At 50.5% G+C, this 17,630-nt stretch overlaps 1 protein-coding gene across 3 annotated transcripts in view; it reads right to left on the reverse strand.

Annotated features, from left to right (window-relative positions):
- The window catches only part of myo16 (myosin XVI), an 86,984-nt gene extending 71,597 nt beyond the window's left edge, over nt 1-15,387 (reverse strand). Inside the window, exon 1 of one of the 3 annotated variants that reach the window (XM_072698371.1) lies at nt 15,251-15,387. Coding sequence is in view for 2 of the 3 variants with exons in the window: in XM_072698362.1 (XP_072554463.1) it covers nt 3,055-3,112 (58 nt within the window). In the remaining variant the exon portion in view is untranslated. Of the gene's footprint in view, nt 1-3,054; nt 3,203-8,189; nt 8,318-15,250 lie in introns of those variants that run through there. The other 2 variants (XM_072698363.1, XM_072698362.1) reach the window with 2 other exon arrangements.
- Between the last annotated feature and the right edge of the window lie 2,243 nt (nt 15,388-17,630).

Here is a 17,630-nt window from a genome sequence, read left to right on the forward strand (position 1 = left end):
TTCTCTATGACCTTGTGACAGGGACTCGAAACAGACAAATCGTGTTATCGGCTCTCGACAGAGTCAACATTCCATGCCGCCATCTCTATGGCCATCTTCAAAGGAACCGGGGGAGGGGGATCAATCTGTTAGGGGCAAATTTGCCAGCTCTTGTCCACATTAATCAGATCCTGCTTTGATAGGGTTTTTGTTCACTGGGCCATCACATCACAGGTGGATTTTGGCCTGTTGTAGCTCATCAGAATCCATTGTTCAAGTCTGCATGGCACAAAGAACTGACCTGTAGCAACGTGGCTGGGAATAACTTAAATCTCACAGTGACCAATCACACACACGCACAACACACACACATGTCAGGTAAACACATCTTTATGGGGACCGCTCATTCATGCTATAATGCTAACGCTAACTATGACAACCTTAACCCCTACCCTGCCCTAACCATAACCATAAGTAACCAAGCAAAATACAAGAGTTTTGGCATTTTTACTTTTTTCATAGCAGTCACAGATTTTTATTAAAATTGAGTTTTCCTGGTTAAAAAAATGGTTATTCATCACATTGTGGGGACATTGTGTCCCCATAAGGTAAGGTATACCTGCTCACACACACACACTCTACTCTTTGAAAGATGAAAGATGATTGGCCAAATGACCCCTTCACTACCCTCATTCCTACCACTGCTGAAGTCAGCCTCTGAGAGGGCTGACAAAATTAAAAATGCCAGTAGACTGCACTGCTAAACTAGCTACCCACAAACCCGAGCCATTCCAGAGGGGCTCCAGGGCTCAGAAGCGCCACCTGAAATGAAGGTGCACTGTCCTGCTCCGCTAAGTGTGACCGACAGAACCATGACACCAGCTTAGAGAAACAGCAGCCCGTCTGTCCCCACAGACACACGGCATTTCAGTGGCTCCAAAGTGTAACGACATGACTCAGAGCATCAGCTGGGCAATAGGACTCCATTATGTGCCAGTGCTCATGTGCTCAGACGCTGGTGTGGTTCCAGAGGCAGAGGTTGCGGGTTCACACCCCATGTGTGTGGGCGGTCGCCCATGCGGCAACTCCTGCCAGCGTGCCGGACACAAGCTCCGCAGCTCACACAGTCCTCATCTCTGCCACGCCCCTCTGGAATAGGCCCCGCCCATATTACACCTATTACAGTACCCAAACCCACACAGCCCTCATCTCTGCCACGCCCCTCTGGAATAGGCCCCGCCCATATTACACCTATTACAGTACCCAAACCCACACAGCCCTCATCTCTGCCACGCCCCTCTGGAATAGGCCCCGCCCACATTACACCTATTACAGCACTCAAACCCACACAGCCCTCATCTCTGCCACGCCCCTCTGGAATAGGCCCAACCCACATTACACACATTACAGCACTCAAACCCACACAGCCCTCATCTCTGCCACGCCCCTCTGGAATAGGCCCCGCCCACATCACACACATTACAGCACTCAAACCCACACAGCCCTCATCTCTGCCACGCCCCTCTGGAATAGGCCCCGCCCACATCACACACATTACAGTACCCAAACCCACACAGCCCTCATCTCTGCCACGCCCCTCTGGAATAGGCCCCGCCCACATCACACCTATTACAGTACCCAAACCCACACAGCCCTCATCTCTGCCACGCCCCTCTGGAATAGGCCCCGCCCACATCACACACATTACAGTACCCAAACCCACACAGCCCTCATCTCTGCCACGCCCCTCTGGAATAGGCCCCGCCCACATTACACCTATTACAGTACCCAAACCCACACAGCCCTCATCTCTGCCACGCCCCTCTGGAATAGGCCCCGCCCACATCACACCTATTACAGTACCCAAACCCACACAGCCCTCATCTCTGCCACGCCCCTCTGGAATAGGCCCCGCCCACATCACACCTATTACAGTACCCAAACCCACACTGACTCTGCTTCTATGCTGCTCCCACAGCCCCGGAGAGATCAAAAGGAAGAGAGAGAGAGAGAGAGAGGAAGGTGGAAAAGAGAGATGTCTTTGTCCTTCGGTCCTGTAGATCAGCTGTCGGATTTTAGTCGTCATTAAATACTTTCTGTGTTCAGCTGATCGACATGCCAGTGGAAGGGGTGGGCTCCTGTCCTCTGCATTTGCCATGGCTGATTACTGACACTGGCAGAACGTAACGCCGTGTCCATTTAAGGCAGGGGCTCTGAGACCAATCACAAAACACATTTGCAGATACATTTTCCTTCACCCACCAATGTAAAGCTGTTCATACCCACACTGATAGTATACGATAGTATAGTATAGAGACATGACCTCTGACCTTACTATCTCTCAGGCCATAGCTTGTCCCTACTGCTCATGTCTGTCTGACCAGGTGCACCCCCCGTATTCCACACAGGTCTCACTTTCACTGCAGATCCCCCCCCCCCCCAGGTCTCACCCTTGCATATTTCTGCATCCAGCTTTGGTTTCCCACTACATCGATAGAGGCTTGTCTATCTGCCACCACCAGAGTTCAAATTGTATCCCTCTTTCTATGACAAAAATGGAAATATATTAATTAACCAAATTACTTAACCCAGCACCCCCCCCCCCCCCCTCCAATTCCATGGACAGCGCTCGCCTGCTCCCTCACTTTCCCCCTCTTCCTGTCAGCCACCATCGTGATATGGAGCCTCTTCAGAGACCGGCTCCGTATCTGCCCCCCCCCCGCTGTCGAGGTCCCCCGGCCCCCCAGAAGGATCACGCTCCGGACCTGCAGTGCCTTGGGGACCAAACTTGTCACCGCTCTGCGGCGAGCTGATGCACGCTGGCGCTCACACTCGAGCGTGCCCGTACGCGGGTGGCACTACTCCAGGACCGTCCACCGACACGCTAAATCCGACACACATTGGTACAGACAGAACTGCTATGATAATCCCAGTTTTCTGCAGATAAAAGGAGCACGAGACAGCAGCATGCAGCACAACGAAACACGCCGGCGGTTTTCCGAAAAAAGACACAAACCCACATGCATACTAATGCCACACAGGTAAGCATGCTGAAGCTCTCCGGTCGCTACTTACAGCATTTGATAAAATGGTATTGGGACATTTTTGCAGCCGCGGGTTCCAGCCTGGTCATGCGTGGCACCAGTCAGCAGCGTGGCTTGGCAGCTCAGCGGTTTGCCCGCGCTCGCATTATTCACAGAGGCTCACCGGCAGCCCGGCGCCCCCCAGCCCTCGTAGCCCTCTACTCCACCAGCCCCCAAAGCAGACGGCCGTCACACCCGCGTCTCCGACCATGACCGGCGCACGTGCCGCCTCGGCCGCGCTGATTGGCGGCCGCTGGCCACGCCCACCATCCTACACCCTCAGACCGCCTCTCCGCTGGCAAGCCCGCAGAGCGGGGGATTTAATTGGTGCTTCCCTTCTGCCACACCGGCAAAGAGAGAGAGAGAGAGAGACTGCGAGAGAAGGAGTGAGAGAGAGAGAGAGAATGGGGGAGGGAGACTGTGAGAGAGGGAGCAAGAGACGGAGAGAGAGGGAGAGAGTGAACAAGAGACAGTGAGAGAGAGAGGAAGAGAGACAGAGGTGAGCTACTGCAGTGCGGCTAGCCTTGATAACAGGGCTACGTTTCGGCAAATTCTGCAAAGATTTAGCCTGTAGCATATTCACCCTTCCTGGGCATCACCACTGCGGCTGTGCCAAGGCATCTGGGTAAAGACGCGTTTGCATATGCATGCCTGTGACCGCAGGGGTTTATCAAGAGGAGTGTTCAGGACCCCCTGTGACTTCAGCGGACAGACGTGCAGCCAGTGCCGTCATGGCGGCTTGCTGACTTTTCACGGGCAGTTATGCAGCCGAACACGTGCAGAGTACGGCTTCGCTGCTGCGGCTTTCTACCATTCCCCACCCCCCAGGTGCCCCCTCTGCTCCAACGTACGTCACACACCTGAGGGGGGTGGGGTGGGGTGGGGGGGGGTGGGGGTGCAGCAAGGCAGGGAGCTGCTGGAAAAAAAAAAAATCCCATAATCTGTATTCAGGTCATACCTGTAAACCCTAAGCAATCCTCAGCCACAATGGGATGAATTGCCCAGGAAATGCAGCGGGCAGCATGATCCCTGCAGATCAGCATTTCGGAAAAGCGAGCATTAGGTGTTCGGAGGAGTTAGTGCTGGATGTCCAGCGAGCAGATGCCCACACCGCAGGTAGAGCGGGACAGACGTAAAGCCGTCCTTCTCCACACCTCCAGCCAGGACCCTGAGAAAAAAGGTCAAACTGCTGAGCTAGTAGCGGCCAATCGCCACTCAGGGAGGGCGGGGCCCTGTCGGCCAGCCAGGCGCCTTCTCTGGAAAGTGGCCTGCTACCTGAAGGACGTCCATGTGTCAGTCCCGGAAAGTCACCCACCCATAAGGTCGGAGCTCAGGCCCAGCAGCAGAAACTCCCATATAGCATGAGATTTAAAGAGTGAGGCTTTCCGCTGTGACTGTGCTCCTCTCCTCGCCTCTCCTCGCCTTGCCATCTGCTGTCACCACCCCTGCGCTTGATTTTAATGCGAGTTTCGAGAAGGTGATAGTGAGCAGCCAACACCAGACATGAAACGAGAACACGGGGGAAGTCAGAAGATACAGAGACTAGAGTTTATCATCGTATGCAGCAGCCTGCGTCTTTTATATCTCTTACTAGTCTGTCATGGCCATGAATAGCTGGAGATTCCAGGATGAAATGTCACCTCGGCCCCCCTGCCTTGGTAGATTTCACCTGTTGAGGGGGGGATCCCTTTTGGTAGACCTTGAGGGTTGGGCCCCCCATAAGCTGCCCCCCCCCCCCCCCCGGATCTGCCAGGGTATCCATGCCCTTCCGATGCCCTATGTAGCCAGGGCCATGTTGTTCTGCACAACATGAAGAAGGACCTTGCAGCCTGAATAGAGCTTTGAGGAAAGCTCACTCAGTAGGACTGAATCTGTCCCTGGAAGTTACAGCGTAAGGAAGGTGTCCAAACCGCTCCATTCTGCAAAATGAAGCCCATTTTCTCGACACCAGCTTGGCACAGCTGGGGAGCACCTTCTACCGTGGGCTCATCTCCCCAAGACGCTGAAGACCTCAGATGCTTCTCCGTACCACTCGTCTGGTCAGTGGTTATGCTCTCCACATCTCTCAGGAGACACTAATTCAACTCCTTGCGGCTCATCACTGTACTATAACACCCGCCCTAAACCATGCACGTCTTTTAAGTTCATGTTTGCCTCATTTTTACCTTCTGAATTGTACAATGCACTGTGCCATTGGTTAGTTTGTCTTGGTGAAAGTATTGCACTGTGACTATATATTGTTTGCAATCCCATTGGACAATAAATAATTTTCCCTAGGTGCTGGGGAGTGACTCAATGGGCTAAATCTCTGTGCCTGTGATCAGAAGATCACTGGTTTGAGTCCCGGCCTCAGCAGAACAGTCACATGTCTGTGGGCCCTTGAGCAAGGCCCTTAACCCCCAGCTCCGGGGCCACTGCCTATAGGCAGATCCGGCGCTGTCACCCCCCAGGCTATGAAGAGCATGGTGAGGAAGGCAAAGAGAAGAATTCCAATGTGGCTGTACAAAGATCAATGACTTATCATCAATGTTCATCCTTCTTTAATCACAACTGGGTCCACAGTGACCATAGCAACAGCAATGGTTTCCTACATGAAACATGATGCTGTTGCTTTAACTGTGAAGTTTCATGTTGTTGTCATGGTGAACACACATAGGTAAGTCTTTCTACATCGAAATAAATATCGACTCCAAAAGTAACACTGACCAGCATGACCTTGTTTGTGGCCAAAATAAAACTCGAACGGATAATCTTATTATGGGTTTCTTTCAGCTGAGGGATAGGGTGACCCAGAGCGTTTTTGTCCAAAATCCCATAATGCAGCTGCTCTCTTATCTGGAGATACAGTATGTGAGCATAGAGGTGAAGCCAATCTGCTTTAAGAAACTGAGACTATAGTCTCACATCACTGACCTTTTGAGTTCTTTCCAGCTGAATCAGGGGGCCGGCTGGTCCTCCCTGACAGGTGTTTTCCAGACAAAATCTCCATTTAGAATGGCACATTAGAAAGTAAAATGTCACCGTGCAGTGGGGGTATGTGCAGTGGGGGTATGTGCAGTGGGGGTAGCCTTCAGTTTGCCCGGTGCACCATCAAGATGAAATGCAGCAATGATCCAGCCAGGCAACTGACCTTTCTGCCCAGTGAGAGTAGCCCTAGTTTCTGGCACTTTACTGCCCCCCCCCAACCAAAGAAGACAGGCAAAGTCACAGAACCATGAACCATAAGATGCAATCGCTGTGGATTAATTAAGCTCTAGTTTAGCAATGTTAATACAATGAATTGTCTTTGTACACGTCTCACCCAGCATTCATTGCTCCTGTTCTGTGCTGTACTCAGCGGGGGCCCAACATGACAAACTTTCATGGGGCCTAAAATCCACAACAGCATCCCTACCTACACCTTAGCTTGTAGATGGTGGCTACAAGCTAAAGATTCACAGCGTAAGAGGAGTAAATTTTGGGAGTTTTCCCCATCATTTGTTAAGTTATTTAGTTGTATTACTTCTGCCAATTGCATGAAGAAATCAACAACATGCAATGGCTTCCTCTTCTCCACATCCTACTGGAAAACAGCTCACTCACCCCCTGCTCATTTAATGCTAATGGATTTTTAGTAATAAAATAATAATTAACACCACAAAGGCAGTGAGCAGTTAGTCCGTAATTAGGGAGCAGAAGGTCAAGGGTTTGCTTATAGTTTTTTCCAGCGCTGCCCTGGTACCCCCACAGCCTGAATGGTTTTGACACATTTCACTTGCGTTTGTGGGAGGAAAACACAGGCGTCCATTTCAGAATCAAAGCTCCATGCCCCCACAAAGCAGAAGAATTGCATCAGAGGGCTTAACCTACATTTCCCTCCTCAAAGAACTCAAATAAGCAATAACAATCGGAACCGTTCCACAGGAAGCAAAACAGAGCCCCCTCTGGAGGACAGACTGAGTAAGGCATTTGCTAATTCATGCTAAAACCCTGTGTCCTCACTCAGGATGAGCATATTAAAGTGCACTTGATTTTCCAGGTTGGCTGTTGCCTTCCACGAACAAAGGAACAGTCACAGTTAATATAAACATCATTACCAGCACAATAATGCATGAAGGTCAGTTGCCTTAACAAAACACCTTGCAGTATTTGACTAAGTGACGACTCACAGAAGGTGCGTCGTCTCACATCCCACAAGCATAGCGCTGTGAAGTGGTCACCTCCAGCCCAGGGTCAGCTGACTACCTGCTACTGAAAGACGCGTCACTTCTTTGTCTCAACAACACTTCAAAAAATACCCACGGAAATGTAGCATACTAGCTAATGACACAGAGTACCGCAGTGCATTTGGTGCCACTGTGGTATCGTGGAAGTTTAATTAAGGAGAGCGTAGTATTGGAGATCAACGGCTTTGGAAATATTCCTGCTGGCGCAGGCATCTGCAATCAAAATGCCACAGTTCAGGGACATGCTTACAGGAAACTTGCCAGGATTCTTAAATCTAGCGTCTTTCCCTAAACATGTCCACTCGCCGTAATATCCGCTTCCCTGTTTGACACTGCAGGAGGCTACGATGAAAAGGCTCAGCCACCAGGACCTAAAACCCTCAAGCATAAAAATATTTTACACGTGAGAAGCGGCCCATAATGGAGACGGACATGTGATGCGTGAAGTGGGAGCCGTAGATATGAAGCAGGGTGGCCCTGGCATCGAGCTCACAGACACAGGACATCGCGCTGGCATTGTACGGGCACAGCTCTATGAAAAGTGCCCGCCGTGGAAGAAAAAAGCCTTTTTTGTGCCTAAGTACCCAACAGCCGTCGCTCTGTTCTCTTCCTCCGGTGGATCGGCGGCTGAGCGGCCATCTGCACCGTCCCACGAGGGGATGCTGTTCTGCAGCAGGAGTTGAAGGATTTTGCACTAATTTAGCTCATTAGCTGCTATTGCCGGCGAGTGGGGGGGGCACACTGGGGGAGGGGGGGCGCGATGGGGGGTGGGGGGTCCAAAATTTTAAAATGGAGTAACCATTGTCAATTAGAAGAGGATCATTCGGCGGCAGTGAACCTATCCTTTAAAGCTGAGAGACCCCACTATTAGCTAATAGCCCACTCAAGGTGTAACCCCAAGATGGAAAAGGTCTGGGCTTACCTTGGCTTCCCTGTGCTCTGCCCTGCGAGAAAACCATGACTAGCCAACCTAGAGTCCCTCGCCCGTCACCACGATGCTTATGTTATGAGCCATGTTTGACAGCTGCCTGTGATCAAGTCCTAGGATTCCGCGACTTCTCCTACCCCAGCTCAGCTGTCCCAGTATGGGAGTAAAGAGTTCACCCAGGACAGAGACAGAGAGAGAGGGAGGGAGGGAGAGAGAACGAGAGAGAGAGAGAGAGAGAGAGAGAGAAACTGTAAAAACACCATTAGCCGGCTGAGTTGGATTGTGAAATCAAATGAATAAAGGCTGACCAGTGCCAACATGATGTCAAGGGCTTAACTGTTGGTTCTGCTAATTGTCCAGAGCTACATTAAAAACCACAGCATCACTCAAAGAAAAGAGCAGAGTGAGGAGCCTCTGCCAGTCTGGAAGAGCAATCGCAAACTTAAGGTTTCCCGTGAGAGACGGCAACAGAAAATCGGCTGCGACCACAGTGCTGCGCAGAGGTGGATTACAGTCTCGGGGCTGGGAAAGTCCAGTTATCCGCCCCGGCTTCCAGACCAGCCGCTGGGCACCCCCCCTACCCCCTCACCCCCCCTCCCACTGCTTTGTAGTGTAAACAAACCCATCTGGTCGCCAGGCAACCCCTAGCATTGCTGTGCCCGGCTTGTGAAACACTACAGAAAACTGAGTGAGTGAAGAGACAGGGAATTAAACAGACCCATGATCGCCAATAATGTAAACGTGTAAGGGGGGGTGGTCACTCATTTAAACAGATGCAGACTAATGCAAAAGATGCCCCCATACCTGAAGACGTCCAACTCAGCAGTTTTGCTTTACATATTTATATTTGTATAAACATTATTACAACCGAAAACATGTACTCAGACCATTCCGTTTTGAGCTTTTAAACCAGCAGGTCGGGGAATAGGGATGGACTTTCTTGACATTCTATAACAACACTTTAATTAGCAACTGGCCAAGCGATGTCATTGAGAATTGCTGTTATACTTTCAGTCCAAGAGCTGTATATTAATCCCATATTTTCATCATGCTTTATCATTCTGAACAATGCAGACGGCATGGCCAGGATGAAACGGCACAGAAGAGCCCTGAACATAATTATGTCCATTAATATTTAATCGAGGAAATGATAATGACCCATTGTATCCTTTGACACCGCTTTATTTCATACATCTCCCCTACAAACATACATTTCCAGTGGACCAGGTGGCCTTAGAAGGAGAGGGACGTGAACTTCAGGGTTGTAACTGTTGACCCAGCCTGTTAACCTAGAGAAAAGGGTGGAGGTGTGACATATCCCAGAGGCCCACACTCAAACGTGCTCGTTGCTCCAAACGACACCACGGGCCGTGCGGAAAATCATTCAGCTAATCAGCGATGCAGTTGCACTGCATCCTGCTTTAGCCGTTCGGTAAGATTACATTTTGCAGACGGTTCAATAGCCTTTGAAATATAGTTGTGTTTTTCAATGACGCAAGGCAGTGAATAGGAGGGGAGGGATGGTTCCCTGCCTACCCCAGGACACAGCGTGATGCAGCGGTCATGCACAGCGTCTCTCCCGGGCTGCACGCAGTCGGGATGACACGGCATGTCGGACCTTGTCTGCCTTAATATCCCACACTGGGGAGCCATCGCGAAGAGTTCAGATCGACTGGATACCCTTCATATATGCCTTCATTCATAAAGCAAACCCATCCCAGATTTTTCACTCTCGCATCTTTTGCATTTCATGATAAAATTAGACCAGCAACTGCCCCGCCCTCGCCCCAGACCCACACCCACACCCCCCACCTCACCCCCAGTCTGCCCACTAGCCCCCGTTTCCCGTTTTGCCAGCAGCGACGTACACATGCACCACTCACGTGAACTCCGACGCGACACACAGGGGACAGAAGCACAGGGAAACACGGCGGCTGAAAAACGGCAGAACCGGAGAATCCTATTCTACGGAGACTCGTGGACAGGAGCGTCCCAGCAACGTGCTCCCGCACGCCGGCGAATCGATTTCACACTTGCGCACCCTCCCTTGCTCCATGATGCGATTCATTCATTTGCTTCCTGTTGCCACGACAACCCTGCTGCGTGGCGGTGGGGGGGTGGGTGGGGTGTGTTTGGGGTTTGGGGGGTGTGAGTCGGTTGGTGGGTTATGTGTCAGCCCCTCGGTTTCACGTTCATCACTCCCACCAAAGGCCATCCCGCCCCCAGAAGGCCAGACTCATGGAAGGCCCCAGTGCCTGCCAGTTTCCAGGGCAGTACAGACAGACAGGTTCAACATCACTCAGGAGCAAGAGATGATAAGAAAGAGAGAGAGAGAGAGGGAGAGAGCGAGAGAGAGAGAGAGAGAGAGGGGGAACGTGCCTAAGGAACAGATGCAGCCGTGGCAACGCCCCTGACAATGACAAAGGGGTGGACCACCCAACCATCACTGGACAACCACACAAAGCGTCCCCTGGAAAGCACCGCCCCCCCCCGCCCCCCCGCCCCCAGTCCTGTAATGAATCCTTAATGCCACTGGCCCCGTTACTGCATCAGAATGCAGCCGGTGACAGCACCCAAATTGACCTTGGTGAGGAATCACCAGCCCACCCTCCACTGGAGGAGAACTGCTTTCACGCACATTTTCTGCACACTGTGGCCTGCAGGAATCACACTGTGCAAAACTGCAGCATCTGCGTGCACAGCACTATGTTCAAATTCAGCAGCGGTCGACACAGAAACTCACCAGCCTCCCCTAGGGTCATCTTTACTGTAATTATAATTATACTGTCTGCGCATCTTCATCATCATTAAAAGAGGCCATCTGGTTTCTATGGTACCTGAACATCTAAAGGAAGTATTATGGGATCTCTCCTTTAAATACAGCTAAATAAAATGGAGGGGCTTCTGGACACATGATGTCACTGATTGCTTCGTTGGTCTGGATCGTGACTCACCTCTGAAGTGGTCTCCACAGCCTCTTTTTCATGTTTTATTGGACCTTTTCGGTGCTGATGGGCTGCGAGTGTTTTCACACATAAATCTATGTTTATACCTGCACCCGTGTTTACAGTATGTCTGTCAGCTGCAGAGAGTTCTGCTTTAAGCAGCCCTTTGAAGGCTGCGGAATACATGTGAGACTTTCATGTTATATTCCTGGGCGTTGTTGTCGTAGGACGGAGCACGGCAGAGGTAGACGTATGAGTGGCATGAGCAGGCTGTATTAGCCAGTGTCATTTAAACATCAGGTTTAAAGAAAGGCTTGAGTGGCCCCTGTAGCTCGACATGCAAAGGTTATGGGTTCAAATCCCAGGGAACATACACAAATTATAACCCTTTCCTCTACTGGATAAAGCGGCAGATAAATTAGTAAAACTGCTGAAGCCAGATGTGGACCACAGGCCGTTCCTACAAAACGGGACCATCATGTGGTGTAAAAAGAAGCACAGTGGGCCGAGTGAGCAGAGGGCCCTCCGGTTAGAGGCCTGAGCACCTCTCAGGCAGTTTGGCAGATCAGCTTCAAAGCCCATCTTTAACTCTGAGAGTCCTTCTGAAGCACCGAACTCTGGGGAGAAAAACCCGGCATACAGATTAATGGGTTTCTGCTGTTGACAGATCAGGAGAACGTCCCTGGAGAACACCGCAGGAGAGCTTCCTGCTGAAAGGCTCTTGTTGCCCTTGATCTTGCCCTCACAAGCAGATCTTAAGAATGGGTGAGGACCACACGGGACTGCATTATTTGTGAAGCTGATTAAGTAGACAGTAAGCACTGCAGAAAGAAGGAGAAAGCACTGCAGAAAGCAGTGGATAGTACATGGAAGTATTTACAAGAGTCAAACCCAGCAAACATTATTCTGCTTTGGCCCAGCTAAACAAATAGGCTGTTAAAACATCTCTGAGCAGGTACATGGTGCGACATCCTCAGGAGACGTCTGATGAAGTCTGATGACTTTAAGGAGCGAGGAAGCAAAGTGAGATGTGAAGATGTCATTCACAAACGGGAGCTTCTGAAGAGGCCTGGACCCATGAGTCATCCAGCCATGCCTGGAATGCAGTGGCATCTGTGTGGTGCTCTCCTTCAGCACCTGGCCAATCCCAGCATGCAACGCTTCCTCCAGCAATGTCTTCCAGCCCCATGTTGCTCAGCTGTCTCTCCTCGAATCCCCATGCCTTCCAAACATGTTTATGCTGCTTTTCACAGACTTCATACCTTTGCTCATAGTCCTAAGGACTTGTAATATAACTAAAAGTCATCCATGGACCTCTGGTTGGATCAGTGGTGAACAAAATTAATTGTATGACATGCATTTCGTGTTAAGTTCCATCATTGTACCCATGGCCTCTGAGGCAATACAGACTCAGCTCCTCATGTTGATTCCAGGACTCCAAACAAGATCCACATGACCTGAACCCTCAGCCCGAAAAGGACACCAGGGATGCCGGTGCCCCCGAAACTGGAAGACCTGACTGGTCCAGACACAGACCCTGACCCCATCGCCCTCGGCGACACCGCGTTCAATTATAGCACAAGAAGCTGTGTATCACATGACACAAGCAGACGAAGGAGAATCTCTCCAGGACTGGCACATGTTTCTCCACGGTTCTCCCGCACACAAGGTCTCCAGACTTTCACAGTTACAAGCTCTTATTTTCATTTTGTCTCATAGCCATCAAGCGACAGATGCACTTGTTTGTCAGGTAGGTCAAACCAAACAGCCATAAGCCGTCACCTTACGAGACAATGTACCACACTGGGCAACAGTCTAAGGCAGTCAAAGGAAATATTTAAGGCTATTTATCAGAGTAATACGTGTACATTTGCTCAGAACAAAAACACCGTTTAACATTAGAACGCTTACAATTTAACAGTAACACATTAAAATTTATATTAATTTGTAACTATTCTCCAAAACGGTGCAGATATCTTGTTGGATGCTTAGAACAACACTGATTCAGCTCCCAAACCTCTCCTCAGAGACACCTCAGTCAATCCATGTATTCATTAAATTTCACTACTAGCTCACTTAATTATTTAATCAATCGATCAATTTATCAATCAATTGATTAAGTTAAAAAAACATCCCATGAAATACTGATTACCCGTACAGGGCGTGTTAGCAGCCGAGTCAAAAACTATGCGGGTGTATTGGGTGGTTGCTGCAAATACTGGGGTGATTTTAGGAGAGGTTGTGAAATGGCTGACAGACATCACATTCACACCAGCCCGATCTTTTAAAGTCATTCTCATCGACTGCCTTAGACCTTTGCACGACACGGTAGGTGTTCCATGCTGAAATGTGTGGAGCTGGGATTCAACTTACAAGTGACTTGGAGGAAAAGTCAATAATAGTTTCTCTCTCATGTCCCATTCTGGTTCATCCCGCCACCCTGTTCAGTCATGCGGCTTCTGGTTGTGGGACGCGGGAGGCCACCTGAGCTTGTGGCGAAAGGGATCTATTTCTGTAGACAGAGTGGCAGCCAAACAGGAAGTACGACTGGGGTAGAATAGCTAAGCTCGCAAAACTATGGTGAGTTTAAGACACTTGACTTAATTAATGAAACGCTGCTTCCTAAAGGTCACAGAAGGGATATAAATCCATCACAGGGCACTAAACACACCCAGGGAAACTAAATAACTTAAATAGCAGGTCTTTGGACTGTTGTGTTGCCCACGCACACAGAGGGATAACAGGCAACGCTAATGACACGAAGCCAGTCCTGCAGGCGTGAGGCCACAGGGCCACCTTCTGGGCAACGGCATCCAGTGATGAGCACAGCTAACGGAAACGTTAGCGTCGCTAGCCGGCGCTTCGCGGATTGGCGCAGCCCCGCCCACCACTGCCTACGTCACCCCATGTGAACGACACAAAGGACACCCTGCCGTGAGCCTGTGTCCCGGGGTGGCACCGCCCACGTTCCGGTAGCTATAGCCAGAAGGTTCCGGGACATCAGTAGCTTCTCAGGCCCTATTATCCGGGAGGGGGGGGGGGGGGGCTGCTTCTGCTCAATCCTCTCTCTTCCCTTCCCCTGATTGCTCACAGATGGGGAAGCGGCTCCCTCCCAGCACTCCCCGCTACCCTGACAGCCCCATCCATCTCAGATCCTGTTGGGGGATGTTAGTCGGACTGTTTCGCGCACCGACCTGGGAGCTGACAGTCATCAGCTGACGGACGGCGTGTCTGGCACACGCTAGTCAACCCAGACATGGACCCACAGTCCCATTCACTACACGAAGGCTCCCTATTCTTTCAATTTGAACTTGGCTTTAAGGAGAGAGCGAGCCAGTCTAATGCAGCCCAGCACAGTGTCTTCAAATGATTAACACTGGATTATTGTGGCCGGCTGCTGGGGGAGCTGGGAGCACTGGGCAGAGGTGGGAATAGGCATCTCTGAAGGATCTGCTGAGAATGGTCCTCCTCATTGTGGTCCCTCTGCCAGCTCTGCCATCCAAAAGGCAAGCTGGCAGATGGGTGTGGATTAGCTGTGGGTACTCCAGACTCCAGCAAACATTCTGGGGGGGGGGAGGTGTTCAAGGGGGGGCTGCAGCTACTCCGAGGATCCCCCTAAAACCAGGCCGACCTAGCAGATCAGGGGTTCTCCACTAGTACCGACGGCGGGACTCAAAAGGCTCCATCTGCCCAAACAGTGCCCCCCACATCTAGGCCGAGCCATCTGCGGGGGGTGGGGGTTCTAAAGCAGAATCGGGTTTGAAATTCATGCATACAAGCTGTGCCAAATGGCACGTCCAGTTTTGGCTTATGACAGACATTTTAAACATAAACGGCCAGAACAGCAAAAATCCACAGGCGTATGAAAGGCCGGAAATCACCAAGCTTGCCCCTGTGTTTTTATAAACAGTGAACATGCTCAGGATGAATCATTTCTAAATGTCACAACACCTATCACTTAAAAATGACACATCGTAACCCCGGCGTGCCCGATTCTCCCATTCACAAAAATATTTCCACGAATAGACAACTAAAAACAAATAAAGGCTTTTCCGGAATGCCGACCCATACGCAGGCCTAGCTGAGATCCAGCTGTAAAACGTCACATACCTGGCTGTGATGTCACCCATCCAGGTGGAACTTCTTCTGGACGAGATGCCTGTCATCGGCCACAGGGACCCACCTCCAGCGAGGAGAGGCCCACTAGCTCACCACCGTGCCGAGACGCCCCCCCTGCACAGACAGCAGTCCTCATCCGCTCCCATAGGCAGACCCTCCAAGGCCAGCCTCACTGCCTAAGAGAGGGAGGAGCAAAGCGAGATAGAGAGGGGGAGAGAGAGAGAGTGAGGTGGAGCAAATGGGAGTAGGGAGGAGTCAGCAAACCAGGAGGACGGTCTCCGGTCTCTAATTACAGCTGTTTAGCAGAAAGCCTAGGAACTGGTGAGACTGGCAAGGTCACTGTTCAGAGAGGCAGAGTCAAGATTCAATAGTGTATTTGTCATATGTGTAGTAAACAGTCACGCAACGCAATGAAAATCTTACTCTACGTGTCCTTAACACAAAACACAAAACACAGACATGAAGTACAGATTAAAGAGCAAAAATAAATTAAGTTGCCTGTGCCATAACAGTATCAGACAAGAGTGGAATCACAAGCACGGGTGAAGGCAGCAGCGCCTCAGGACACAGAGGCAGGAATGGGCGGAGTTATGCCCGTATTTACCACTGAGGACACTGAGGTCATGTCCTGGGTATTTTTTCTGGATTTATTATTTTTTTTTACTGGAGTTATTTCTCAAAACGATTATTGCTACTCTCAGAAACTGGTAAAAATTCATAACTTACACTGTAGTCTTAAAAAAAATTCTCGGGGGAACATGCCCTCCCCTAGGAAGGACTACTGCTCCTGACCTCAGTATTTTAAAAATCCTGGGCGAAGTCGTCCTCCTACTCAAGCAGAGGTGGATAGTGGTACATCCTAATGCTGGGGGAAGAGTAATAGCGTGTGGAGACTGGATACTGATGTACCGGAGAGCATAAGTGTTCAGGCATCGGCAGCAGAAGGGGTACAGGCACAACACACACAGAAGGGGTACAGGCACAACACACACAGAAGGGGTACAGGCACAACACACACAGAAGGGGTACAGGCACAACACACACAGAAGGGGTACATGCACAATATGCACAGGAAAATTGTCCTCCCTCTCTCATTCCAGAGATGGTCTCTTCCGGCTCGCATCAGCATGGTCAGACCTCATCAGCATGACAAAGGCAGAGCGGCTGACCCCAAGGGGCCCCCGTTCCACGCTTACGCAGAGCCGCCGCAGACAAAGGCAAGCCCCCGGGGGCCGCCAGAATGCTCCCGGTGGGAAAACAGAGGGCATAGTATTAAGGGGGAATCGTGCGGAAGTAACGGGGCCAGGGGTCCCTGGGGGGCGGAGGGAGACACGATCTTGTACGAGCTACAGCAAACACCGGGGGCGCCGGTGACCACACGCCGTGTAAAGCAAGGAGAGCTGAAGTCAGAGTCTGTATGGGAAACTGTTCAGCATCAGGAAGAACTTGGATTAGGGAGTGTCTGCAGAGCGCGCACGTCCACAGCGGCGCTGCGGGTTCTACCAGCCGCGTAGATCCTCTTTACGTTCTTACTACAGCATCAGCGTGCAGGATTGGCGGCGTGAGCGGCGGCTTCGTGACCTAAATTTACAGAGGAACCAAAAACGCCAGCTTTATCTGTGGTGCTAAAACAGGAATGTGTGTCTGCATGTCAGCACTCAGGCTGGGGTATCAGGCACTCAGACTGGGGTATCAGGCACTCAGGCTGGGGTATCAGGCACTCAGGCTGGGGTATTAGGTACACAGGCTTCTTAGCACGAGTAGCCTGCTCCTCCAGACGACGAAGTCTGCAGCTGAATTCACACCGGGGAAGAGGTTTGCTAACTGTATGGGCGAGGTATTACGACATTTTTAATGTGGCGTGACTGTGCCAGACGTGGCTGATTCCAACATCTCAGAGACAGGCGCCCTCCTGGAATCTTCCCACACTACAGTGTCTGGAGTTTACATAAAATGGTGCAATAAACCAAAAAAACATCCAGACAGGTGAATGGGCAGACTGGGTAACAGGTAACAGGAAGACTACAAGTGCAATACTAGCCAGGTGTGTATACACACACACACACACACACGCACACAGGTTTGTAATTATATCTTGTAATTATATCTAACCTTAACCATAAGTAACCAAACAAAATACGAGATTTTTGGCATTTTTAGTTTTTTTGATTACAGTCACAAATTTTTTATAAAATTGAACTTCCCCTTGTGGGGACTGAAAAAATGGTCCCCACTATGTCAAAATAACAGGTTTTTATCATAATGTGGGGACAGTTGGTGCCCCCAACATAATATATACATACCCCCCCCCCCACACACACACACACAGTATATATACTGTCATATACTGAGCATATATATACTTATATTG

Source organism: Paramormyrops kingsleyae, chromosome 1, assembly GCF_048594095.1.
Source record: "Paramormyrops kingsleyae isolate MSU_618 chromosome 1, PKINGS_0.4, whole genome shotgun sequence".
Lineage (NCBI taxonomy): Eukaryota > Metazoa > Chordata > Actinopteri > Osteoglossiformes > Mormyridae > Paramormyrops > Paramormyrops kingsleyae.